The 27,186-nt window shown below is 37.7% G+C and overlaps 2 protein-coding genes across 2 annotated transcripts in view; one reads left to right on the top strand and one right to left on the bottom strand.

The window, feature by feature from the left end:
• The window catches only part of brd7 (bromodomain containing 7), a 31,460-nt gene extending 14,241 nt beyond the window's left edge, over positions 1-17,219 (top strand). Inside the window, exons 5-17 of the mRNA XM_052028018.1 lie at positions 329-473; positions 2,169-2,279; positions 6,361-6,548; positions 7,431-7,560; positions 7,803-7,878; positions 8,586-8,693; positions 9,015-9,150; positions 9,656-9,767; positions 13,277-13,333; positions 14,266-14,371; positions 14,870-15,013; positions 15,931-16,074; positions 16,994-17,219. Of these exons, the coding sequence (XP_051883978.1) occupies positions 329-473; positions 2,169-2,279; positions 6,361-6,548; positions 7,431-7,560; positions 7,803-7,878; positions 8,586-8,693; positions 9,015-9,150; positions 9,656-9,767; positions 13,277-13,333; positions 14,266-14,371; positions 14,870-15,013; positions 15,931-16,074; positions 16,994-17,100 (1,564 nt within the window). The 3' untranslated portion in view covers positions 17,101-17,219. The remainder of the gene's footprint in view (positions 1-328; positions 474-2,168; positions 2,280-6,360; positions 6,549-7,430; positions 7,561-7,802; positions 7,879-8,585; positions 8,694-9,014; positions 9,151-9,655; positions 9,768-13,276; positions 13,334-14,265; positions 14,372-14,869; positions 15,014-15,930; positions 16,075-16,993) is intronic.
• The window catches only part of adcy7 (adenylate cyclase 7), a 134,018-nt gene continuing 123,824 nt past the window's right edge, over positions 16,993-27,186 (bottom strand). The window contains 4 exon segments of the mRNA XM_052028017.1: positions 16,993-17,092; positions 19,197-21,936; positions 22,872-22,996; positions 23,361-23,475. Of these exon segments, the coding sequence (XP_051883977.1) occupies positions 21,805-21,936; positions 22,872-22,996; positions 23,361-23,475 (372 nt within the window). The 3' untranslated portion in view covers positions 16,993-17,092; positions 19,197-21,804.

The following is a 27,186-nucleotide window of genomic DNA, read 5'->3' as shown; positions in this document are numbered from 1 at the left end:
TTCATAATACTTTAAAATTATGAAAAGCAGTCTAACTTAAAATGCAAACTATTTTATTGGTGTTTTGCAATAAGTATAATTTTGAACATGCATCCAGATGCTGCCCTTCAGAAAGATAGGAAAAGTTGGGAATTGTTAACTTCATTTTGGTATTGCATTGTTTTAGACTGAATATTTCTCGACTTCATTCATTTTGGGATCTCTCAGTAATCAAAACAAATTGCCAAGATAAAATCATGTTTTGCGATATCTGTGAAGTTCATGTACATGGGCTAGTGGCATTTTTTTCGTAAAAGGTCTTTCAGATTTTCACTTTGCACTCTTACAGGAAAGACCCCAATGCATTTTTTTCATTCCCAGTTACTGACTTTATCGCTCCTGGATATTCTCTGATCATTAAGCAGCCAATGGACTTCAGTTCAATGAAAGAGAAGGTGAAGAAAAATGAATATCAGAACCTTGAGGAATTAAAGGTACGCTCATCAAACTGTTGGCTCCATATGATTAACATTAAATATTGAAAACAATTTCAAATGATTTTAGAAGATCAAAGTACATCATTTCTTTTAAGAAACACCAACCACACCACCCCCTTTGTAATCTACGTATGTAGCTACTGTTAAGATTATGAAACAGACTTTGTGACTTGAGACAGCAAAACAAATAGCATTTACCACAGTTAAATACAGAAATCCAGAAGTTGCGCTCAGTAATTCCCAGGGCATATCTAACATGTATTTATGAGCAATCTTCATAAGGTGATGAGTAGTTCAAATAATTATGAACTTTTCTCATTGTACAAAAAAAAATCGTGAAGCATTATTCTTCATTGCTTGAAATTTAAGTGAGTTTTTAATGGCGTTCAGAGCTGATATTACCATTTAGCAGTCACTCTGGCCCCATATAGTAAGTACACGCGTGAATTGTAAATCACTCCTATATATTGCAGAGGAGATTCACCAGGACTGGACGACTTCAGTTCTGGAAGGTTTGGATGGGTGGGCTTGTTTTACCTGGAGAAGGCTGAGGGTGACCTGATAGATATATATAATTTATGAGAAGCATATATAGGGTCACAATCTTTTTCCCATAGTAGGGGTATCAAAAACCAAAGGGCATAGGTGAAAGGAAGGAGTTTAAAGGAGATTTGAGGGGAATTTTTTTTCACAGATACCTGGAATGCACTGCCAGAGGGGGTGGTGGGGTGGAATCAGATACAATTACTACATTTAAGAGGCATTTAGACAGCACCTGAACAGGCAAAGCATAGAAGGATATGGACGTTATGCAGGTAAATGGGATTAGTGTAGATGGGCAAAAAGACCGGCATGGAGGTGGTGGGCCGAATGACTTTATGACTAAGATATAATGGATTTTAAATCTTATTTTTCTGAAAATGTGTTAATGGTGTTCATTTTTTTATTTTGCACAGCATATTCAAGACATAATAAAAAAATTTGTAGTTCTTCCTTATTTTCTGTCAATCAGGATTCTTAATTTGATTGGTTGTTAAGCCAACTTGATAAGCACACTGTAGTCACATCCCAGGGATTCTCTAAAACCTGCAGCTGACAGCAGTCAATGTTGGGGAAGACCAGGTACATACCACAACACAGCTTGATCTTTGTAGGCAATTCTCTGAGGTCAGAGACAAGCATTGTCATTTCATCACTGACACAAAATCTGAGTCTTGTGTCACATCTCTGATGTTTAATCCATTGTTAGTACATTTAAAATGCTGGGTTGTGACAGTGGTATTATGGTCACCTTAAACGCAAGCTTTGCTTCAGTGTTATTCATACGACTACTGGTTCTGAATACCAGGGGTAATGTTAGCAAATGGCAGGAATTGAAATTTAAATAATTTGAAAGTTTATTTACTATTTCTGTTGATGATGTTTAAACCTTGTTCATTGCAACCGTATTTTATATAATTGACAGAAGTACTGTAAATCTCCATTTGGTGGAGAGGGTATTTACTTAATAGTTACTAAATTTTGAAAAGGAGCCCTCTTCAACATCCTCGTAGAATAGTATTTTCTTCCACTGGCTGTATAATGTCATAGAATGTACGGAAGTATATATTTAGATCCGTACTGGTAACAGAATAAAATAGTCATTATTATAGAATTAGATCCAAGATTCTGTAATAACCCTTTATTTTACAGGGAGATTTTAAAATGATGTGTGAAAATGCCATGACCTATAACAGGCCAGATACCATTTACTACAAAGCTGCAAGGAAGCTGTTGCACTCTGGAATGAAAATTCTCAGCCAGGTAAAAGCAGCATACATATATATATTGAAATATATTTCAGAACAAACTAGTTTTACCATTTTATTAGTGCCCAAGGAAAAAGACTACTGTCCTTGCCCTGTCTAGGTAATGTATGATCCAGGCACACAGCAATGTGGTTGACTCAGACCTACCCTCTGAAATGACTTATCAGTCTACTCGGTTCAAGGCAATTGGAGATGGGCAGTAAATGCAGGTCTTGCCTGTGAAATCTACGTCCCAGGAATGGGTTGGTGGTGGGAGGATGAACCATCATTTTATGCCAGAAAAAAATGAGAGCTAGTATTTCTGTCCAGAATGACTTTATTTTAAAAGATGTCAGAGTTGTTGGGGCTGACATTTTGTTTACCATTCCTTGACCACAAAAGATTATGTCTTTGGGTTCTGAAAGGTCCTGTTGTCTTCCACCTCGGAGCTGGAAAGTTTCAGGTACAATCTGTTTGATGAAGGCTGTAATGTGTGTACCCAAGGTAACTTTTGCCAGAGTGATCAAGTATAAAGCAGAAGTCTAGTCGACTCATGTATAACGTTTTTGTTTTTGAATATACTGTACGTTACTTTGATTTTTTGGGATTAGCTCCAGCAACATCATTAACATAAGATTTCATTCTGAATTTCTCAACTAAACCAAATAACTTGAATAGTTGTCTACTTGATTTTAATTTTTGCCCTTTAATCCTGTTAAGATATTTTCACCTTAGTCCAATTATTGCATTGGTCTACTAAAATAATTGCTGGGATAATTCTGCATATTCTTTCCAACTTGAATCTATTTGGGCATTGAAACACAAATAGAAAATGCTGGAAATAGCTAGCAGGTTGGCCAGCATCTGTGCAAAAAGAAACAGAGTTCATGTGTTAGTTCAAAAGCACTTTGTAAGAACTGGGAAAGAGAAAAAGCAAGTTGGTTTTAAATTGCAGAGGGGGGGTTGGGGAGAGATAGAACAAAAGGATTAGCTCAGGTAAGGTGAGGCCAGGATTGCTGTGTGGATAAGATGTAAATGAGGTCATCTGGATGATGGGTTAATGTGGGCGGTTTGAGAGAATCTGAATAAAGGAACATAAAAGATATGAAATAAGGGTGATTAGAGAGTGAGAACATAAACAAAAGAACAAAGATTATGAAATGTAGAGTTGTAGGACATGCTTGCAGGTCAGGCTGTTATCCTGGAGAGAGAAAAGTTGAATCAATATCTCAGCCAGTTCTAATACAGACAGAGAAAGCAAGTTATCTAAAATTGTAGAATTCTCATCTGGGCACTGCAATAAGTTGGTTAGACCAATGTAAGTTATAATGAGTTGATGGATTTGGCTAGGTTATCTCTGTGGGTGGGGGGGGGGGGAGGGGAGGAGCGGGAGAAAGAAACTGAAAAGAAATATGCTGAGTTTTACCTTTTTGGAAACTTAACTATGATACTAGGTTGAGTGGACAATTAACGATTCAAGCTTTATGTTTAGTATTAGAAAGAATGGGCTCAGTGTGACAAATACCATTCCTTGTTCCATGCCTCCTTACATTATTTATGTGTTCAATAAAAAGAATGTTCACAGACTGGCATAGTCTAATCTGATGGATAACTGAATAGTGTTTTAATTTTAGCTGGTAGACCTATTGATGGTATGCAGTAGCAAACTTGGGGGGCTTCATGCATAGGCTCTGCCATTAATATGTGGAATATAGATGCACCAGCTTTTTATGGTGCGTTGTTATGGCAGGACAGAGAAGTGCAGGAGAAGCCTGAAGTACTGAAAGTTGCATAGCACAAGCCCGAGAATAGTAGTGTGTTGGGAAATAGAAGATGGGCTATGGCATTGTGCATGCAGCAGCGGATCCATGCATTTTCAGAGCAGGTCATCTACATTATTGAGCAAAGTTTTTGTTTATAGTTTGGAAGAAGAATGAATGGAAGTAGTATACTGAAGGATCAAGTACTGAACTCATTTCCTGTTCATAAGGAACATTGGTCTCAGCTTGTAGTGTTGTGAGCATGATTAAGTAGTTCATTGTGCAGATATTGAAAACTGTCATAGTACTAACCCATGGTATCCAGTAAAGCCCAAAATCATTTTTCAATACAAAGTAGGTTCAGCTCAATAGCTGGGTCATCCACTTCAGTAAGAATGGAGGGAAATCTCAGTACCATAGTTTGAGCAAGGGTCGGTATAAAATGTAACAGCAGTTTAGTCGTATTTTCTCTGATATGTTAAGCATAGACTAGAGAAGAAAGAGAAACTGCATCTACGGGATACCTTGATCATTCTTATGGTGTGGACCACTGCCACTGCTGGTAGTTATTGTTCACCTCTAATTGTCTCTAAACTAAAGGGAAGGTTTAACATCACTTTATTGAGTGGAAATGAAATTACAATATTCTGTCCTGTGACCAGCTTCTTTCTATTTTTGCTAGAAACTTAACATACTATAAAATCAAAAATTGAAATTGGATGGCCTTAACTAATTAAAACAAAATATAATTAAAAAGCAGTGCATCACTGTTTACTGCATGATTAAATTTACCAAGTGAAATTACATAAAGTGGCTTTGCTCCTAACTTGCTCTCAACGGTGTTTTGAAACTTTGAATGTTTTCAATTACTTGATGACTGTCATTAGTGATCTGAGATTCCTAACTCTGGAAGTTCACATTCAGTCATCACCTTATCTGAAATAAATAGCCAATCTTCAACTATATCCAAGTTAGATTGCCTGGGATTCGGGGAGACCTAGCTAGTTGGATACCAAATTGGCTTGATGGTAGGAAGCAGAGGATGATGGTGGAAGGTTGTTTTTCGGACTGAAGGCCCATGACTAGTGGTGTTCCCCAGTGCTCAGTGCTAGGCCCATTGCTATTTGACATCTATATCAGTGATTTGGATGAGAATGTGTGAGGCATGGTTAGTAAGTTTGCAGGTGATGCTAAAATGGGTGGTGTAGTTGACAGTGAGATGGTTATCAGGATTTAGAGAGATCTTGATCAGCTGGGTAAGTGAGTGGAGGAATGGCATATGGAGCTTAAATTCAGATAAGTGCGAGGTGTATTTTGGGAAGACAAATTAGGGTAGGACTTTCACAGTGAATGGTAGGGCCCTGGGGAGCGCTGTAGAACAGAGGGACTTAGGAGTATAATAGTACATGGTTCCTAGGAAGTGCCGTTGCAGGTAGACAGGGTGGTGAGGAAGGCCTTTGGCATACTGGCCTTCATCAATCAGGGCAGTGAGTACAGAAGTTGTGATGTTATGTTACAGTTGTACAAGATGTTGGTGAGGCCACATTTGGAATATTGTTCAGTTTTGGTCACCCTGTTATAGGAAAGATGCCATTAAGCTGGAAAGAGTGTAGAGAAGAAATACGAGGATGTTGCCGGGACTTGGACTGAGTTATGGAGAGAGGTTGAGCAGGTTGGGACTTTTTTCATTGGAGAATAGGAGAATGAAGAGTGATCTTATAAAAGTGTATAAAACTATGAGTGGCATAGGTAAAATAAATGCACAGTCCTTTTCCCAGGGTTGAGGAATCAAGAAGGAGAGGGCAATAGGTTTAAGGTGAGAGGGGAGAGATTTAATAGGGGACTGAGGGGCGACTTTTTCACACAGAGAGTGTGCCTATGTGGAATAAGTTGCCAGAGGAAGTGATTGAGGCAGGTACAATAACAACATTGAAAAAGCACTTGGACAGGTACGTGGATAGAAAAGGTTTAGAGGGATATGGGCCAAACGCAAGCAAATGGGACTAACTTAGATGTGAATCTTGGTCAGTATGAACCAGTTGGGCTGAAGGGCCAGTTTCCATTCTGTGAGACTCTTATCTGCTTGATAGAGAATTGTGTTGATTTTTCTGCATTTGACTCCTCCATGATGAATGAAGTGAATATTTTCAGGCACTTGACAGAAAGGTTACATGAAAGAAAGTGAATGAAGTAACATTTATGATCATGAATATATTTCCAACACCAAGATTAAACATAATTTTCTGCATTGCCACTAGAATGGGACCAAAAATAGAATAGATTTAGTCTCCTATTCATAGTTTAAGTCTTTATCTTTGTGAATGATTGTTTTCTTAGGAGAAAATCCAAAGTCTGAAGCATAGTATAGATTTCATGCAGGATCTGGAGAAATCCCACAAGCAGGGGGAGAAGCTGAGAACGGGAGAATGCAGTGGGGAACACAGGAAGGATGACATGGATATCGTATGGGAAACAATGAAAAATGAAGGAACAAGATCAGCTGATCAGAAGAATGAAGACAGAAGGTAAGGTGTTGTGAAAACTGCTTGTTACTTCCACTATTTATGTGGAACCTTTAGTCAAGGAGGAAAACATTTCTATCCAGTTGGTTTGAATGTAAAGGAACTGAACATTACTATTGGCAAAAGAACTGAATTTTCAAATAATAAGCATCTCCTCAGTGATGTTTTAACTCTAACAAAGTAAGTATTGTTCTAGAGGATTTCTTTGGACAGTTACTGATTCGTTTTGAGAAGGTGTATTACAATGTGATGAAAGCACTTTTGCAGGAAATCACCATTGCGTCTTTATTCCAGTAATACTGCATCAGCATTTCTATAGGAATTAATGCCTGTAAAATCTGACCACACAGTATTCAGATGCATTATCAGCTTCTTGGGTCATAAGCAATTCCTGAGTGTTCCTTAAGCAATGGAATTTAATGAAATGCAATGTGTAATACAAATAGCCCAATTGTTACATCATGTAGTAAAATAGTCTGAGAATGCTGAGTGTCCAGGTTCATACCTAACACACACCCTGAGGTACTAATGGACTACCAGTAACTGTGGAACTGTATTGCAGTAACTGAGGAATAAAGGGACAAAATCAGAGGAATAGACAGAATAAAGTATATATCTTAACTCGTACCAAGTACTTTTTTAATAGTTGAAAGAATAGTTTGAACCATAATATTTATTATATTGCTACAGGAACAAAAATGTTGCTTTTTCTAATTATTGATTATTATGTACTGCATTAAAAGTACAAAGGTTCAGTAGTTGTGCTGTTTAATTTTTAATATAAAACAGAGTTAAATATGAGGCTATGTTTCAATAATGGGGAGGCAGTGGTGAAATGGTTGTGAAATCAGTGTGATTATTTTGTGGTGGAAATGCTTTGCACAGGTCAGAAAAGGAATCAGGGGAGGATCCACCTGGCGGTGCCAATAACGTGATTGACAAGGAATTGGAAAAAGTTGATCGTGTCATTGAGGAATCTGCTGGAAAACTCACACGGCGTAAAATAAGTAGCAAGGTAATCCCTTTTTATAAATTTGAGTGTCAGGTGCTGACTTGTGCTTTTTAAAGTTTCTTCTCTATTTCCTTTCTTTAAAAAAAACTTCCTATTGCTACTATTCACATCAAAGATTGAATAAGGCACCAGAGGGTCTCAAACATGCCTGAAGCCATATCACTGCATCCAGGTTAGGAAAAATAAAGGGAGGGGAAAATATTTACAGGAATAAAATTTCCCTAATTATTAAAATTTATTTGTAGTTTGAATTCCAGAGAAGAAAAGTTGATGGCACTACCACCCTAGGAATCCTTAATCCAGTGGAGCCTGACATGGGAGGTAAGATCCAGTTACATTGGTGTCAGAACATAGTAACCACACAGTCCAATTGCAGGGGGAGTGTTGGTAATTTGAATTTGCAGGTACACAGTGCCTTGGATTGCACCTACAGGCTTAGTGCATCTGGTCTGCAATCACTTGCTCATTCTTGGGTTAGTCAATGTTGTGTGCTTGTGTATGTCTTTTAACTAATGTTTGGGATCCTTGCCTGGCGAAGCTGAATATTTTTGTATTTGTTATTGCTGTTAATCTCTACAAAGTCATACATGGCACTGGTTGAATGTTGTTCATGTTCAGCCAGCTGTTTTCAGCCCAGCCCAGCCTTAGAGAAGCAGTCTTAGCTATTCCACTGTGATATCTCGTTTCCTACACCAGCTGTTCTGGTGGTTGTCAGCAAAGCTGCCAGTGTGCAGCTGTGAACTTCTTACTGTGTGCATCTGAGTTTCTTATGAGCTGGGCTGAAAATATACAATTCCATGCCCCTTCAACCAATAGACAAATGAGGTTTGACTGCCCTTTTTGAATGCACTCATAGGCATAGCCTAAAGATGAAACTGTTGTGTTATCATGCAGTCTTACAACGAAGTGCCTAATCTGTTGTTCACTATCATTTTACTTTATTTCGGCATTTGAATGGCCTTGTGCTTCTCAGGTTTTTTGTTTAGTTAGGGCATCAATTGTTAAATTGTGCTTTACTTTTGTCACAGATGCAAATTACTGCCCAGTGAAGCTTGGTATGATGACTGGTAGATTACAGTCTGGTATCAACACTCTTCAGGGATTTAAGGAGGACAAACGTAATAAAGTTATTCCAGGTTAGTACTGCCTATGTTGCCGAAATGAGTGTTCTTACCAGTGTATTGTGTCACCTTTAAGAGTGAAGGCACAAGGAGAACTGACCCACAATTGCCTTTGATGCCTAAGCTTAACTTGTGAATGAGGTTGCTATTAACTTCTACAGAGGAACTGATCTTAATTTTTAAGATGAATTAATCATGTGCCAAAAATTGAGGTGTTAGCATAAACTATGGAACCTTTACAATGTTTCAGTGTGGCTAGAACATGTCTTTCACATGAATTTATGCTTTCATGCAGCAGTTTTCACCAGGTGTTCTTTTCAATGTATTTTGCTGCAGTGACGTACTTGAACTATGGACCATTCAGCTCTTACGCTCCAGTTTATGATTCTACCTGTGCTAATCTCAGCAAAGAGGATTCTGACCTTGTATACTCAACCTACAGTAATGAATCAAGTCTTCCTGGTTCCTTTAGGTGAGTTTTCTTTCTTTAAGAATGCTCCTGACATGCACACTACAAGACTAAGAAGCGGGAATCGCAGCACCAGTGTATAATCCATCAGTTCATAAGGGGTGAGATATCATAATTGGCAGCATAGAACATTTGTTTTTGAGGGTTAACTGATTCTGAACTCCAAAACTGAGAACAAGCTAAGCATTGTTAGTTTCTTGCCTTGTCTATTTTAAGTGGTTTAAGTATAAAAGACATGATGTCACTGGAACAACTAGGTAATATTTATTCTATTAATTGCTAATGCACACATTATTCAGATGTATGGCATGTTGCACACTATTGAAACTCATCTTTACTTTCAAAGGTGATATGAAGAATTGCTGCACAGCTAAAATTGATAAAAAGGCAGAAATCACTAAATTAATAGTGTTTAATTCAGTTAATTTTGGATTTGTAGGAACAAATTACAATATAAATAGGGCAAATCAAAAAGTTCAGCAGTATTAAATAATCTATTTGTTCGCAGTGTTCAGCAGTTCTTGGCAAGTAATGAAGACTACAGTGTGAACATGGTGGATAATTTATTGGATTCTCTGACTAATGGAGAACATTCTAAAGCACTGAAAGAACTGGAATTAGTAAGTCTGCAATTCTCTGCTAAATGTTTTACCCCAAGATTACTTTTTTTCTGTTGGTGTCGAAACATCATTAAATTAAGTGCAGGGTTTTATATGTTATTTATTCCAGTTTTGTGGAAGTGAAACAAAATAATAAGAAATACAGTTGGTCAAGTCCATTATTAGAAATATTTGACTAATCCAATGAAGAAAACGGTTAAACGATAAACATCACATCTTAACTAATGGCTCTCATGCCATTGCTGACAGCTCAATGCATAGATCAGGCTCTTCTTTCTTAGCTACTGCTGGTGCTTGGCATCGTCATCAAAGCTGAAATTACATTGCAATTAGGGAAATGTCTTCATTGGCAAATGAAAGGGATTTCATTTATGTAGACAGTTCCCATTCATTTCAGCATATCCAAAGTACATCACACTGAACTTAGTACTCTTGCAACGTAGTCACTGTGGTAATGAAGAAAACATGTTAGAAACTTTGTATGTAGTAAGCTCCCACAATTAGCAATAAGGTAATGGACAGATAATTCGTTTTAAAGAGTTGATTGAAAGATAAATATTGGACAAGTTATTGGAGGTAAGTGCCCTGCTCTCTTCAAAATGGTACCATGGGATCTTTTAATCTTCATCTCAGAGGATTCTTGGTTTACTATTTTGTCTGGAAGATGGCACCTTCAATGCTCTCTCAGTACTGCACAGGAGTGTCAACCTAGATATTTGCATTTAGTGGCAAGAGTGCTGTCAATGGATTAACACAAAAATGTAATTCTTTTCCAGTAGTGTTGCTAGAATCAAAGAATTTAGTAAATAATTTGTAATAATTCTCCAGACAGAACATTTTTAATTTGGTTTTATAAATTTAATAAATGCAGGTATAATTATGCCCTCATCTCATCAAACTTTACACAATCTGCAATCATGAGGAAGTAAATATTTTAACTATCACTCTTTTTAGGTTTTTTTGTTATAAAGGCTGAGTTATTATTTGCCATATTTCTCCTGAAGGTAGTTGTGATTATAGCAGAGAACACAGGCTGTGTGTGTGTCTGTGCCTAACTCCTCCCCTCTCAAATGTTTCCTAACTCACCAGCTTGCTTGCCTGTCAGATCTTTGTCTTGTAAAGTGTGCTTCCTCATCTATTATTCAGCTACCTTGCTTCTCCCCTAACCGCATGGTCAGCCTGCTTGCTGAAACTGTCAGACTGTGCTCAGCTGGCACATTCCTTGGTCTGAGGAAAGAGTGTAGTGCAAAGCAACAGCAACGTAGTAGAGAATAGCAAATGGGAATCAAGAAGTGGAGGAGGAGGAGGAGCAACTGGTGAGTGACAGGCAGAAGTGAAGCAAAGGAAGTTGAGGGTGATTAATGGTTCAGGAGGGAGAAACATGGGGGTCAGTTTCTTTAGGCTTGAAAGTTTTCTTAGCCAGAGAAAAGTTGACTTTCCTTAGCAGGGTGGAGATTGCCTGTATTAGTTGTAAGACTAAAGAATACTTCGCACAGTTCAGATAACACACTGTAAGAAGTATGTGATTGCACTGGAGAGGGTGTAGAGGATGTTCATGAGGATGCTGGCGGGGATGGCAATTTATTGCTATAAGGAGAGACTGCTAAGAATAAGATTGTTGAAAAGAAAATAAAGGAGACTGAGGGGAGATTTAATTGACATGTATAAAATTGTGAGGTATAAACAATGTGAACAGGAAGGACCCATTTCTCTTAGCAAGAGGTACAGATTTAAGTTAGTTGGTAGAAATATTAGTTGAGGGAAGATATTTTCATTCAAAGAATAGTAGGGGAACTCGCTGACTGAAAGTGTAGTGGAAGCTGTTACATTTATCTGGAAAAACACTTGAAGGGGAATGGCTTACAGGGCTATGGACCATGGGTTGGAAAGTAGTTTTTTTTTTGTCAAAACAGATGCAACAGGCCCAATGTGTTCCCATAAATCTCCACAATTCTATAACAGTGTGGTTGATTAACTAGATTATGGTTCACTTTATTCATTTCATGCAGTTGTGCTAAAATCCACATCTTAGGTTACAGAAGCATTTCCCAATCTCACTCTATTTAAATAAAACTCTACGACTTGTTTTTCTTACCAAGTGAATAATTTCACTTTTATCCATTTTATACTGCATCTGCCATATAATTGCACGCTCACTGAACTCATCTAAATCATATTGGAACCTCATTGCATCTCAATCCTACCCAGCTTCTGTTATTGGCAAACTTGGAGATATTACATTCAGTCCTCTCATTCAAAGCATTGATACATATTGTAAATAGTTGGGATCAAAGCACTGATCCCTGCAGCACCCTACTCATCACCACCTGCCACACTGAAAAGGACCATTTATTCCTACTGTTTGTTTCCTGTCTGTCACACAGTTTTCAATCCATGCCTGTATAGTATCCCAAACACATGGTTTAATTTTGAACACTCACCTCTCATGTGGAACTTTATCAAAAATCTTCAAATCCAAAGACAACGCATCCACTACTTCCCCTTCATCTATTCTTCTAGTTACATCCTCAAAAAACAAACTGCAGTAGGTTTGTCAAACACCATTTCTAGATCTATAATCGACTTTGTCTAATCCCTTTGACATTTTCTTAGTGTCCAAGTTTCCCATGCACCCTTGAAACTTATTCGGGCCTTGTTTCCTGCACTTCCCTGAAACCCATGTAATTGTTTCTTCTCTTATAATACTTCCCTACTTTGATGCAAGGCTAACCAGTCTATAGTTCCCTGTTTTTTCATTTACTGTTTTTTTTAAATGCAGTGGAACAACCTGCTATCCAAAAAAATGCCCATGGTTTGGCATCTGGCTCACCAGGTGATATTTCCCGTGCTCCCTTAAACTCACCTGGGTCCTGTTTCCCACAGTCCCTTGAAACTCACCATGGTCACTGGAATAGTTGTTATACTGCTGTGTAATATATAAAAAAAAATGCAAATTTTCAGTGTTTTGGGGTATTAATAAGAATGATATCCAATAGTCTACAAAATCTAGTTCAGTGCTACCAAAGTCCCGAGCTTGCTGGATTAATGAAGTTTTACAGTAATGGGAATACATTAGCCACCCTCTAGTCTGCAGGAACTGTTCCATAATCTTTAAAATTTAGGAAGATGACAATCTATGTACCCTGCGATGCAGATTATCAGGCCCGAAGGATTTATGGGCTTTCAGTGCCATTAATTTCTCCAATACTATTCTTTTCACTAATGCTAATTTCCTTTAATTCTTCCTCTTTTTATTTTTGTTTCCCCTAACAGTTCTGTATCAGTGAATATGCAAGCATTTGCTCTGCTATTTGTTTGTTCCCTTTTATAACTTCACCCATTTATTATCTCAGGTAGTGAGTAGATTTTTTATAATACTCTAACTAACCGCAGTGTATGTGTCTGTCACTACATTTTAAACTAATATTGGCATTCATTTATGCAGTAGACATACTTTGAAGTATTTTGCAGATCGAAGTAGTAATTATTTTCATAATCACATCTTGCAGTCCAGTGATAACAATGAAGATGAAGTGACTGTTCTTCAAAGCTCTGAAGACATGCAGGTAATATTGACAAATCTGCTGATATAGCATCCTTGCTGAAGTATAATATTGAGTTGTAAATCCCTGTTAGTTAAATCTGAAAGGCGCTACCTTTTGTTTGCCAATATTTAGTCAATTTGTAATAGCGCTGTGGGGTGTCTTGTTTCATTAACTGCTTTAAACATATTTTCAGCTCCTGAAATGGAGCGCACCAAAGTGCCTTAAAATGCAGGACAGTTACAACCTCTTTTTAATTCATACTGTTCTACAGATTTGCTGATCTTTTGAAGAGTACCACAGAAATTAGAGCCAAGAATTACATTCCCATAGTGCACGTTTGTCATTCATTAACTGCTTTTCAAAGCTCCCAGTTTGGCAAATGGGATGCTTTGTGTATATTCTTAATCAGAAGTGTGTCACTCATAGCTGACATTTGTAATTGTTCTGGCACAAGGATTATATACTAGCAAGATTGAAACAGCAGAATAACATCTTAAAGAATCAACAGAATTGGGTTTCCAATTTCTGCAAAACTCTCAAGAAGTAGAAGAAACAAAGTTTAATTCTGATTGAACTCAATGCCACTGCCAAACCCAATCAAAAAGAGGTGATTGTAGTGCAGAAATAGACAAAGTGTATAGTGAAAATTTATTAAGGATTGTTCAGGTTTAATGTGAACAATACTCTGAAAACAAAAAAAAACTGCATTCAAATTCTGGCCTAATAAGTGACTCCCAGAAGGGCTTTATCCTTATTTGATATAAACCCTGACTGTGCAGAACAGTAGAGACTCAAATAATTTTCACATTTGTTTGGGGAAACAAAATAAGCACGAGGTCTAGTTGAAGAATCACCATCTCCACGTGTAGCACTTTACCCATGTTTGACTCCTTAATAATTTCAAAATGCAGTGTGAGCTTGTTCTGTATCACATACTAATTTGCTTTATCCAGGTTGCCTCAACGGAGTCTCCACATCCAATGGAACATGGTTGTGGGCGTGCTTATGACAGTTTTGCTTCTCTACAATCACTAATAAATGCAGAACCAGAATCAGTAGGTATGTAACCATTTCATAACTGGTTAAGCGCTAGATAGAAACCTTCAACAAGTCAGGCAGCATCTGTGGAGAGAGAGAGAGAGAGAATGTTTCAAGTCCAGATCCTTCATGAAAATGAGAGATAACAAGTTAGTTTTAGGTAGCAGTGAGGGTGCGGGAGGGGAATGGGTGGAACAAAAGGAATTTCTCTAAGGTGAGACCATATGACCTAATGTGGCAGTTAAAATCAGATTAAGCTTTATCTGTGTAATGCATTGCTATTGATAAGGCTGTGGAACATGTCCAGCAGGTCAGACTATACTAAAATGCAATCTTGGACATTCCATTCTGCTGTGCTTGTAAAACATTTTCTTAATCAGCTGGAGGACCTTGGCTGTTCTGATATTAATGCATTATTCAAATGTCCTTTTGTGACATTTCAAGTGCTGAGCAGACAAGTAATGCTGAATAGAGACATCTGTTACAGTTTTAAGGATTAATTCTGTTCGTGTCGTTTAGAGTGCGAAATGTTTCAAAGGAAGCTTGATGAAACTACTAAACTCCTACAAGATCTTCAACAAGCACAGAATGAACGTTTTGGAACCCGACCCCCATCTGCTATGCTTTGCCTGTTAGGACCTTCAATTCGAGAGTTGTTAATTGGTATGTCCAACATCTGTGTTGCCAGCAGTACCCAAGTTGGCTCAGATGCAGGGAAGTTTACAGTGCTTACTAATTGATGGTATTTAATTTTCCTCCTGTTCAGAAAAGATGAACAAGCAGGGAATGGAGAGATGTAGACTATTTGCAGGCAGATGTGCATTTTTAATTGGCATCATGGCCTGAAGGGCCTGATTGTGTGCTGTACTATGCTACGTTAAGTGCTTTTTCCCTTAGTTTTGTCAATTTCACTGTGCTCCAGAATTGAGTTTGTAATCTTGATATGGTAGTGTATCTTTCCTTGAAGAATAGATCTTGGACATTAATAGATAAAACTGATAACGCTACAATTAATTGCTTGACTAATCCTATTTAATTTATGAAAATAAGTAATTATAGAAACAAATATAAACAAAATCTTGTCTGCTAAAAATAGTATTTGTTAACCTCTCCTTGGGTTTCAAAAATTGAGTCATTTGACTACAGCAATTAACATCAATAACATATACAAAAATATATATATAGAAAAATGAGCAACCATCGTGGAATGATTTAAATCAAATTGAGGAGTAAGAATTTTAAGAGTGCCTCAAAATAAACACCATGAATAGCTTACTTTGAAGTCATCTTTGTCATTAGGGTAAACCCCTGAATTCAACTGAAGTGAAATGTTGGTCAAATCAGTTCCTGTACCGTCTTCAAACTAGGTAAGAATGTTTTGTGATTACAGAATGAACCAATCAAACTTAAATTGCAATTTTAAACACCAACTTTCACAGTACATCCTGAAAGGCCTGAGGTGAAATGTTGATCATTGCACAACAGGATTTATACTAAGATTGTACAGTAATGTAACCTATTAAGAGCAATGCTTTTCGACTTCCTATAATTAAAAGTAACTTAATTATTTTTTTGTCCAGCTGAAAAGGTAACTGGAAACCTGAAAGAATTGGCAAGCCAGGTAACTCCTGGGGATATTACCAGTATTGTTGGAATTCGAAAGGCCATGGGAATTTCAATCCCTTCAGAAGTGATGGATAGTTGTTCACCAGATCCATTGTTTGGTAAGTAATAGGAAGAATTAAATAACAAAAGTTTAAAAACTGCACTATAATGCCAAAAAACTGAATATCCTGCAAAATTAACAGCAGATGTGGAAAGACTATTTACCCATTGTCCTATTTTAAGGAATGCTTTCAATGTTCTCAGTTGCATGAGTTAGAGGTTTTCTATTTTGAGATTGTTCCTGAATCATTCCTGTCACCTGTCTTGATTTCTTGCATTTAATTTTTGGGAGAGTAAGAAATCCTCTTCCACTCCCATTAAGAACAGATATGGTATTATCATACCATATATTTATCAGAAATACCAGAGTGGTATTTTGAAAGTCTGGAGATTAGCTGTGAAGCAGTTGGTGACTATGGGAGGGACCACACCTGCTCTTCATCTTAACTTTTCCCATTGTTAATTTGGAAAGAGACAGCAGGTGGCAGCAGGAACACAATTTGATTGTTTTCTCTTTATGCCCCTGCGATCTCTGCATGGCCTAACATCAGGGATAAATGCATGTTAAATTATCTTCTTAATGCAAAGTAAAATATTGCTTTCGTATTTTCACACTGATCCCGTGTGAAACAGTTCCTGGCTGGTAAGTCGCAGAGAATATTTTTACCATCTTACCTCTGGAATCATTTATGTGCCAGCTGATGGGATCATCACTCTCGTGGCATGAGGCAGTGGGGGTGTTTCTGCTTACCCACAATCCTTATACTTGGGAGGGAAAGAAAGATGCTACCCACCATTATTATCCCACTAGAGATGAAGCCAGTGTGCCACGCACTGGTGCAGAATTGACCAGGGAAGACTGCACTTCCATAACTCGATGAATTTGATAGGTAGTTCTTCTATAAGTTAAATCTAAAAATTCATGACTATTCTAACAACTTACAGTGCTTCAACATGACTATAAACTTACCGTTACAGGAGCCAAAACCAGCAACCAAATGGAGGAGATGGAAATTACAGAGTTGCCACAGCCTGAACAAGCTATTGCCATGACCAGCGAGGATCCCGTAGCTGTTGCTATATGAAATGTCAAATAAAGTAGGAAAAGTGTTTCATCTCAGAACATAATCAACACTTTAATGATTTTGTATGAATTTTGTACTGTAAAGTGTATGTATAATAAATGTGGAATTTTTTAAACTTTTTACTACCTATTATTTAATGTTCATGGATTTTTTAAATTGCATGTTTATTAATAGGACTGTTTAAAAATGAACACTTTCATATTAAATAGCCAAAAGATCGTTCCTTGGCTCACCCCCACCTGTCATCAGCATGTCTATTCATAACTCCCAACGCTACGTCATAACATCTCCACCTACTGGTGTCCTTGAGTGTCTTGTTAGTCATTTAAGGATACTGAAGTCAACCATATTACACTGGATCTGGAACCATTTCAATCAGGTAAGGATTATAGATTTTGTTCCTTCAAGGACATTAGTGAACCAGATGGATTTTTCTGAACATTGTTAGTTTCACGATCACCAACACAAATACTTGCTTAAGCTTCAGTACCAGAACTTCCCTTTATATTAATAATAATAAGATTAAAATCATTACCTTTCAATCCTGCCACAAACTCCATTCCCTAGCCATTAACTCCAAGCCTCTCCCTGCCAAATGTCTTAATCTTATCCCTTAAATTCACAACTGTTCTTAACTTCTTCAAAACATACAACTTCCCTCACAAAGTCTGGACCTGAAACCCACATCCATGATTATGGCACATTGACTATCTCAATGCTCTTCTGACCATCCTTCAGCCCATAGAAACTCTACCACCCATGTCCTGACTCCCTCCTCAACTTTCCCCATTGATACTTGCTGACCTCCACTGGTTCCCAGTCTCGAAGCACCACACTTTTACTTTCACTCTTATTTTCAAATCCCGTCATGGACTTGCATCTCCCTCTCCCCAATGTCCTTTGGCCTTACAACCCTTTGGATTCAAGCCTGTGGCACGTATACAATTTTAACTGCCCCACTATCGAAAGATACATTTTAACTACTGAATCTGAAACTTTGGGATTTCTTCCAAAAAACATTTTCCTTCTCCCGTCCTTTACAGGACTTTTTAAAATCGTCCACACCTTTTTTAATTTTTCACTTCACATCTAAACATATGCTTACATGCACAAGCTCTATACATCATTATTATTTTCAACAGGCATTCATCAAGCCTGACCTCTTGCTACAAGGGAAAGAGCCAGGAGGAGTGTCTGACATCATGATCCTGCCCTAGTGCGGCTAGCAGTCTGGGCAAAGCCATGAATGAACAAACTGGCTGCAACTGACTTGCAACCTTGCATAACTTCATGTTCTCAAGGTTATAATCTGCTACCCTAATTCCTTCCTTTTCCTCCAGGTCCTTCTCAGCAGCAAATTTAAAAAGACACCATGGAGATAGAAACCATTGAGTTTGATTTTGCACATGGCCTCCAAGTTCTACCCTACTCTGGCTACCCCTAGATGAGCTACAGCCTGGCCTTTGCAACAGGAGTCACTGTTACTCTCTGCATTTTTAAAGCAGCACAAACTATTGCTGTTGAGAGATGGGTGTCCATTGAGAAGAGATTGATGGACATAATGGATGGGACCTTGCAAGGAGGCACATTTACAGTCTGCTGCTCTACAGACCAGTAAAAATACAAGGGGATTAGTTTTCTTTTGCCCTCTCTCAGGATGTAAGACTATTTATACCTTCTTCACCCCTCAACAAATGCTCACCACCTTGGTCATCAGATCAGTCTGCAGCTTGGCCCAAAGGGGACAAAGTGTGCAGAAGTCAACACCAAAAGCATCTCTAGGGCCACAGTGTAAGAAACAAGTCTGCTATTAACTTTTCGAAACCCACGAAGAAAACAACTCAGAGGATTGGAGCAAGAAAGCCAGTTACATTTACCATTTTTCTCCCAGTAGGCATTTGGCCTCAGTGTGGTTTCAAATGTGCACCATTAGTGAGTCAGTGATGAAGAGACGTGTTAAATAGTTCCAATATTCTACAACATTGGACTAAGGGAGTGCTGAAGGATGCAATAAGGGTTATTAATGCACAAAACTTTGGGTGAATTAGTAGCTGAAGAATGAAAAATTTGCTGCAATTATGAAGAAATTTACTCACTGTTTACATTTCTTGCTGTAAGATGTGAAAGCACTTTGTTCTGCTGCTTCCCAGTGGAGGTGGTGCAGCATGTACTCTGCAGCAACCTTTCAACCAGATCCCACATTCCGCCTGGGTGGGAGGAGTTAAAATTGCTCTCACTGTCTTATCCTCACAGGAGCAAAATAGCACAGATGGATTTCAATATAGGGAAACATCCTGCAAAGACAGAATAGGAATTGTTGAAATAGAAGGATATTACTAAATGATGCACCAGTTAGGTCAGTCATCTTTGGTATGGCAAAGGAATCCACAACTTAAGTTTTAAGATGTTTGAATTCCACCTATATCCCATTCACCGATCATCACTGTGGCCATTTATAATGGCTTCCATCAAAACAATGCCTCAATTTAAAAATACTAATCCTAATTTTCAAATCCCTTGATGATCTCTCTTCTTCTCACCCAAATCACCTCTGCCTGGCCTACAACTCTCCAAGATATCCAGGCTCCTCCAATTCTGGCCTCTTGCGTGTTCCCAATTTTAACCAATGGCCATGCCTTCAGCTGCCAAGGCCCTTGGCTCCCTGCAAATGACTATTCACATCTATTTCTTTCTGTATCTTTCTTTATAGCTTGACCAAGTTTTTGATCCACCACCATTATCTCCTTATCACACTCAATATAACATTTTGTTTGCTAGATCTCCTGTGAAATACCCAAGGATTTGTTATGTATGTTAATGATACTATCTATACATGTTGCTGTTGTGGAATATCTAATGTTTAAGCGTATTCAAAGTCAATTAATCTTTATCCTAATTCCCCTGAATATCAATAACTTAAGACAACTTGTACTGTTACAGATCTGATTTATTGTAACCTATTTCCTGAAAATTACCAGAAAAGTTTTTGTTTCTTCACTAGTATTCACAAATATGCACTTCACCCATAAACAACCAATGATGCAGCATAGAAAATGACAAAAAAACTACTAAACAGTTTGCCTTGTACTTTTATGTCAACAGTTGAAGAAAATTTAAAAATCCATTAAGTTTTGTTCTTTTCCTAAAATACAGTGCATACTTCACGAGAATTGTTTAATGCTGACTCAATTGTCATCATCTCAGTTGCGATATCCACTTGGATCGTCAAAGCCAGAATTAATGAGCTGGTATTAAAATACAAAATAAAGCAAGTAAATTGAAGATGATATTTTCTTCAACTCTGTGATATACATTTACAGTGCTTAACAATTTAAGGCTGTTCCTCAACAAAACTTTGGAAAAATTCCGTGGCAAAGGTAAAAGACTGTACCAGAATTATCAACTATATTTTAGTTTTAAAAGACTGGTTAATAGTTACACAGTAATTATAGTTATAGACAGTTGGTTATACAGTAATTTAGAATCATGCACATTATAAAATGCATGAGTTCACTCTGAAGTCAAATAATCACATATTACACAAAATAAACTTCACTGCTGACAAAAGATCACATATTAAATTCTACAATGCTGTTTCAGTCATGAAACATTTTTGGACACTGCTGTTAAAGAAATTACACAGTAATTGGTCAGAGAGCAACATTGCACTAACATCAAGGGTCAATAAAGCGTTGCTTGAATAGTTTTTGTATGCTGAGACACAATGTTTTTGTAGAAAATTTAAGGGAGCAGCATTATGAAAATGCAAACCGTGGTACACAAGAACATGGGTGCAGGAATAAGCTTCCTGCCCTGCCATTTATTATAATCATGGTTAACCTATGCTGGCTTCAATTCCTTTTCTGTGCCAATTCTTCATAGCCCTCAATTTTCTGATCTTTCAAAAATTTATCTACCTTCACTTTAAACACTTGTAATGATCTAGCTATGGTAACATGATCTTGTGAAGCAAAGAAGTCCATTCATGACTTTAGCACTATGCCTGAAAACTGGTAAACAATAATGGAGAAATGAATATAAATGAAGACAGCCTTGAATTTTGTAATAACTGTTAATAAGCACTATGCTTACAACTATGCTTACAGTTTATAACTCTCAAAACTATTTTAAAAGGTGAACACAGATAAGAGCATTTCTATGTAATGTAACAACTCTGCTAATCAGACAAGTACAATCCTGTTGACAATGCATTTGTTCAGTTTTAAAGTCCAAAAAATATACAAACATTTTCCTTGGCACAGGCATTTACAGTTTTGCAATCCATATGTGTAACAATTTATATGTAAGTTATAATTCAGACCTAAAACATGCATAAGGAATTACTGCCACAATTTATGTACAATTGGACTGAATGTATTTTCCAAGTTTGGCCATATTACAATAGGCAGTGGAATTTGATGTGTTTTCACCAAATTAAGAAATCATAAATCAACTACACAGTTATTAACAAGCTCTTGTATCTCAAAATTTTAAATAAAAAGTCACCTCAGTACTAATCATGTGTTTTTCAATTTCATATTTGAAAATAACACTTATTGCTGTCACTTTTTGTAAAAAATATATAAATGCCTACAGTGCAACTGGCAATCTTTTGGTGAATGGAAATATCACTTCCTGCTACTTGAACTCAGTAGTCCGTTTTGCATTCAGTGTGAGTGATTTGGTATGTGGTCAGTTCAGGATTCAGTGTGACTTGTTAATGTCAGTGCACAGAAAGTAAGTCTGTAAATCCCCTTTCCCTTTCACGCTGATTAGTCCTCGAGATTCACAAGAATATCCTAGTTGTCGCAAAACATTGCAAGTTTCTTCTGTCACCTAAAATTATAAAATAGTAATATCAATACATGGATATCTTGGCATGTTTTCTCATCTCCCCTCTTGCCCTCTTCAAGCTTGTCCAGAAACCCACCATTGCTCCCTTGACCTTATTCCCACCAAAACTGTTGAACACTCCTACCTCACCTTCCTGAACCCTTTGATAGTTGATAATAACATGTTTCTCCTGAAGTATTCTTGCTCTGGTTGAAATCTACCATTATCACATCCATAACCTTTCCAAAGAAGATCACACCTCTCATCCTTCTGTTCTTGCAAACTAAGTATAATCCGCAAGTTGTTCTAGCTATTGAATAAAACAATTTTGGTACTATCTGCTTGCTATGATGAAAGTTATACCAGCATTATGCATATGACATACCAATTTGAAAACACATTTCCCAAGGGGAAAAAAAAGTTAATATAAAGCATTATTTGAGGATGAAAGGCCGCTCACATATATGGCCATTGAAGTAGATTAATCATTTTACATAAAAGCTGAATAAAACCATACAGGAAAAGAGAAGTGCATCAAATTAGAGTCAATGCCTCGAGTGGATTATGGTGACCCAAAATTCCAGGTTGACATTTTAGATTTCATATTATTGGAACTGTCCAATGCATAAATTTGGTTATAGTTTTAAAAGATGACTTTTACTGCAGTCATAGTTTTCCATACTGCATTTCAAATGTATCAGAATTAATCACAAAAATATATAAAATACAATAATCTCAGTATAATAATGATGAGTTCAGCCATGGCCAAGTTTAACCTCAACAATCATAGTTTTTATGCTAAGTTATACTTAAAGTTGAATAATGTCAGGGCTGGAGGGTGCATGTGGATCCTGTTTCCTAATCATTACTCAAGTCTCTTAAATCTCACACATAACACCTCAAATGCATTCGTAATCACATCCATAAGGAACTTTTACCTGGATTTTACCAAGTTCACCAGTACTTTCCATTCTGCTAGCAACATTAACTGCATTCCCCCATATGTCATACTGAGGCTTCTGTGCTCCAATGACGCCAGCAATCACAGGCCCATGGTTTATGCCTGTCCAGAACAAAAAATGCATACTGAGGAAATGATCAAAAGACTTTGGGGGTAATTTATTAATTGGCTGGAGAAGGTACATGGTCTATAATTTAAAACATGTTTGATTATTAAATTGATGACATCTAGTTTTTCCATAAAAATTCTTCCATTTGCCCCAATAGATAAAAAGCAGTTGGATAATGCTGCCACTAATATCTATTCTAATGGTGGTGTGTTTTTTAAATTTTGTCAAAACTATACATTGACTGCCTTTGTACCATCTGCTAAGAATCCAGCATGCAAGTCTTTCTGTAACTAATTGTCTGGCATTATTAACTGCAATTAATAATGCAATCAAGAAGGATTATAGAATGTAACATACCAACACGTAGCTTGAAATTATTGAAAGAATGTCTGTTGATGCCATCTAATTTACTCATTAGAGCAGTGGCAAATTCTACCATGATGCCAATGTGAGCACAAGGCTTTTCACTATCCTGTCAAAACAATAAAGTGACAACACATTAAAATTGCAAAAGGAAAATGATAAAATGTAACCATAAGACATCAAGAGTAGTAAGTAAACACTTAAAATGCTGCAAATACTCAGCAAGTCAGGCCGCATCTAATGGAAGAGAAACAAAACTAACTTTTCAAGTCATCTTTGACCTGAAACACGTTGGCTCTGTTTCTCACAGATGTGGCCTGACCTGCACTTACTGTTTTTGTTTTATATTTCCAGCATCTGCAGTTTTTTTATATTTTTAGGAGTAATAAAGGGCTCAAAATTTGAATTAGGTATTTGGACCATGCATTTGTTTGTAGAAAATATGAAAAAAGCAGGGGCTGATCAGGATTAGCATGGTTTTGTGTGGGGGAAGTCCTGCCTCACTAATTTATTTGAGCTTTTGAGGAGTTAACTAAGAAAATTGATGAAGGCAAGCCAGTAGACATTATCTATATGGACTGGCTTACTACAGCAACTGCTCTGCCCAGGACCGCAAGAAACTGCAGAGAGTTGTGGACACAGCCCAGCGCATTACGGACACCAGCCTCCCCTCCTTGGACTCTGTCTTTACCTCTCACTGTCTTGGTGAAGCAGCCAGCATAATCAAAGACCCCACCCACCCGGGACATTCTCTCTTCTCTCCTCTTCCATCAGGTAGAAGATACAGGAGCCTGAAGGCATGTACCACCAGACTTAAGGACAACTTCTACCCCACCATGATAAGACTATTGAACAGTTCCCTTATACAGTGAGATGGACTATGACCTCACGAACTACCTTGTTGTGACCTCGCACCTTATACAGAAATCCAGAAGTTGCACTCAGTAATTCCCAGGGCATATCTAACGTGTACTTATGAGCAATCTTCATAAGGTGATGAGTAGTTCAAATAATTATGGACTTTTCTCATTGTACAAAAAAATCCTGAAACATTATTCTTCATTGCTTGAAATTTAAGTGAGTTTTTAATGGCATTCTGAGCTGATATTACCATTTAGCAGTCACTCTGGTCCAATATAGTAAGTTCATGCGTGAATTGTAAATCACTCAGATATATATTGCAGAGGAGATTCACCAGGACTGGACGACTTCAGTTCTGGAAGGTTTGGATGGGTGGGCTTGTTTTACCTGGAGAAGGCTGAGGGTGACCTGATAGAGGTATATATAATTTATGAGAAGCATATATAGGGTCACAATCTTTTTCCCATAGTAGGGGTATCAAAAACAAAAGGGCATAGGTGAAAGGAAGGAGTTTAAAGGGGATTTGAGGGGATTTTTTTTTCACAGATACCTGGAATGCACTGCCAGAGGAGGTGGTGGGGAGGAATCAGATACAATTACTACATTTAAGAGGCATTTAGACAGCACCTGAACAGGCAAGGCATAGAAGGATATGGACATTATGCAGGCAAATGGGATTAGTGTAGATGGGCAAAAAGACCGGCATGGAGGTGGTGGGCCGAATGACTTTATGACTAAGATATAATGGATTTTAAATATTATTTTTCTGAAAATGTGTTAATGGTGTTCAATTTTTTATTTTGCACAGCATATTCAAGATATAATTAAAAAAATTGTAGTTCTTCCTTATTTTCTGTCAATCAGGATTCTTAATTTGATTGGTTGTTAAGCCAACTTGATAAGCACACTGTAGTCACATCCCAGGGATTCTCTAAAACCTGCAGCTGACAGCAGTCAATGTTGGAGAAGACCAGGTACATACCACAACACAGCTTGATCTTTGTAGGCAATTCTCTGAGGTCAGAGACAAGCATTGTCATTTCATCACTGACACAAAATCTGAGTCTTGTGTCACATCTCTGATGTTTAATCCATTGTTAGTACATTTAAAATGCTGGGTTGTGACAGTGGTATTATGGTCACCTTAAACGCAAGCTTTGCTTCAGTGTTATTCATACGACTACTGGTTCTGAATACCGGGGTAATGTTAGCAAATAGCAGGAATTGAAATTTAAATAATTTGTAAGTTTATTTACTATTTCTGTTGATGATGTTTAAACCTTGTTCATTGCAACCGTGTTTTACATAATTGACAGAAGTACTGTAAATCTCCATTTGGTGGAGAGGGTATTTACTTAATAGTTACTAAATTTTGAAAAGGAGCCCACTTCAACATCCTCGTAGAATAGTATTTTCTTCCACTGGCTGTATGTCATAGAATGTACGGAAGTATATATTTAGATCCGTACTGGTAACAGAATAAAATAGTCATTATTATAGAATTAGATCCAAGATTCTGTAATAACCCTTTATTTTACAGGGAGATTTTAAAATGATGTGTGAAAATGCCATGACCTATAACAGGCCAGATACCATTTACTACAAAGCTGCAAGGAAGCTGTTGCACTCTGGAATGAAAATTCTCAGCCAGGTAAAAGCAGCATACATATATATATTGAAATATATTTCAGAACAAACTAGTTTTACCATTTTATTAGTGCCCAAGGAAAAAGACTACTGTCCTTGCCCTGTCTAGGTAATGTATGATCCAGGCACACAGCAATGTGGTTGACTCAGACCTACCCTCTGAAATGACTTATCAGTCTACTCGGTTCAAGGCAATTGGAGATGGGCAGTAAATGCAGGTCTTGCCTGTGAAATCTACGTCCCAGGAATGGGTTGGTGGTGGGAGGATGAACCATCATTTTATGCCAGAAAAAAATGAGAGCTAGTATTTCTGTCCAGAATGATTTTTTTAAAAGATGTCAGAGTTGTTGGGGCTGACATTTTGTTTACCATTCCTTGACCACAAAAGATTATGTCTTTGGGTTCTGAAAGGTCCTGTTGTCTTCCACCTCGGAGCTGGAAAGTTTCAGGTACAATCTGTTTGATGAAGGCTGTAATGTGTGTACCCAAGGTAACTTTTGCCAGAGTGATCAAGTATAAAGCAGAAATCCAGTCGGCTCATGTATAACATGTTTTTGTTTTTGAATATACATTACTTTGATTTTTTGAGATTAGCTCCAGCAACATCATTAACATAAGATTTAGTTCTGAATTTGTCAACTAAACCAAATAACAACACCTCCCTCTGTAACTGGATCCTTGACTTTCTAACAAACAGACCGCAATCAGTAGTGAGGATAGGCAGCAATACCTCCGGCATGATTATATTCTCAACACTGGTGCCCCACAAGGCTGCGTCCTCAGCCCTCTACTCTACTCCCTATACACTCACGACTGTGTGGCCAGATTCTGCTCTAAATCCACCTACAAGTTTGCAGATGATACCACCGTTGTAGGCCGTATCTCAAACAGCGATGAGTCAGAGTACGGGAAGGAGATAGGGAGCTTAGTGGAATGGTGTCATGACAACAACCTTTCCCTCAATGTCAACAAAACAAAAGAGCTGGTCATTGACTTTAGGAAAGGGGGCGGTGTACATGCACCTGTCTACATCAATGGCGCTGAGGTTGAGCGGGTTGAGAGCTTCAAGTTCCTGGGAGTGAACATCACCAATAGTCTGTCCTGGTCAAATCATGTAGATGCCACGGCCAAGAAAGCTCACCAGCGCCTCTACTTCCTCAGGAGGCTAAAGAAATTTGGTTTGTCCCCTTTGACTCTCACCAACTTTTACAGATGCACCATAGAAAGCATCCTATCTGGATGTATCACGGCTTGGTACGGCAACTGCTCTGCCCAGGACCGCAAGAAACTGCAGAGAGTTGTGGACACAGCC

This window comes from Pristis pectinata, chromosome 13 (assembly GCF_009764475.1).
Source record: "Pristis pectinata isolate sPriPec2 chromosome 13, sPriPec2.1.pri, whole genome shotgun sequence".
Classification (NCBI taxonomy): Eukaryota; Metazoa; Chordata; class Chondrichthyes; order Rhinopristiformes; family Pristidae; genus Pristis; species Pristis pectinata.
This window is presented reverse-complemented; position numbering and strand designations above follow the sequence as displayed.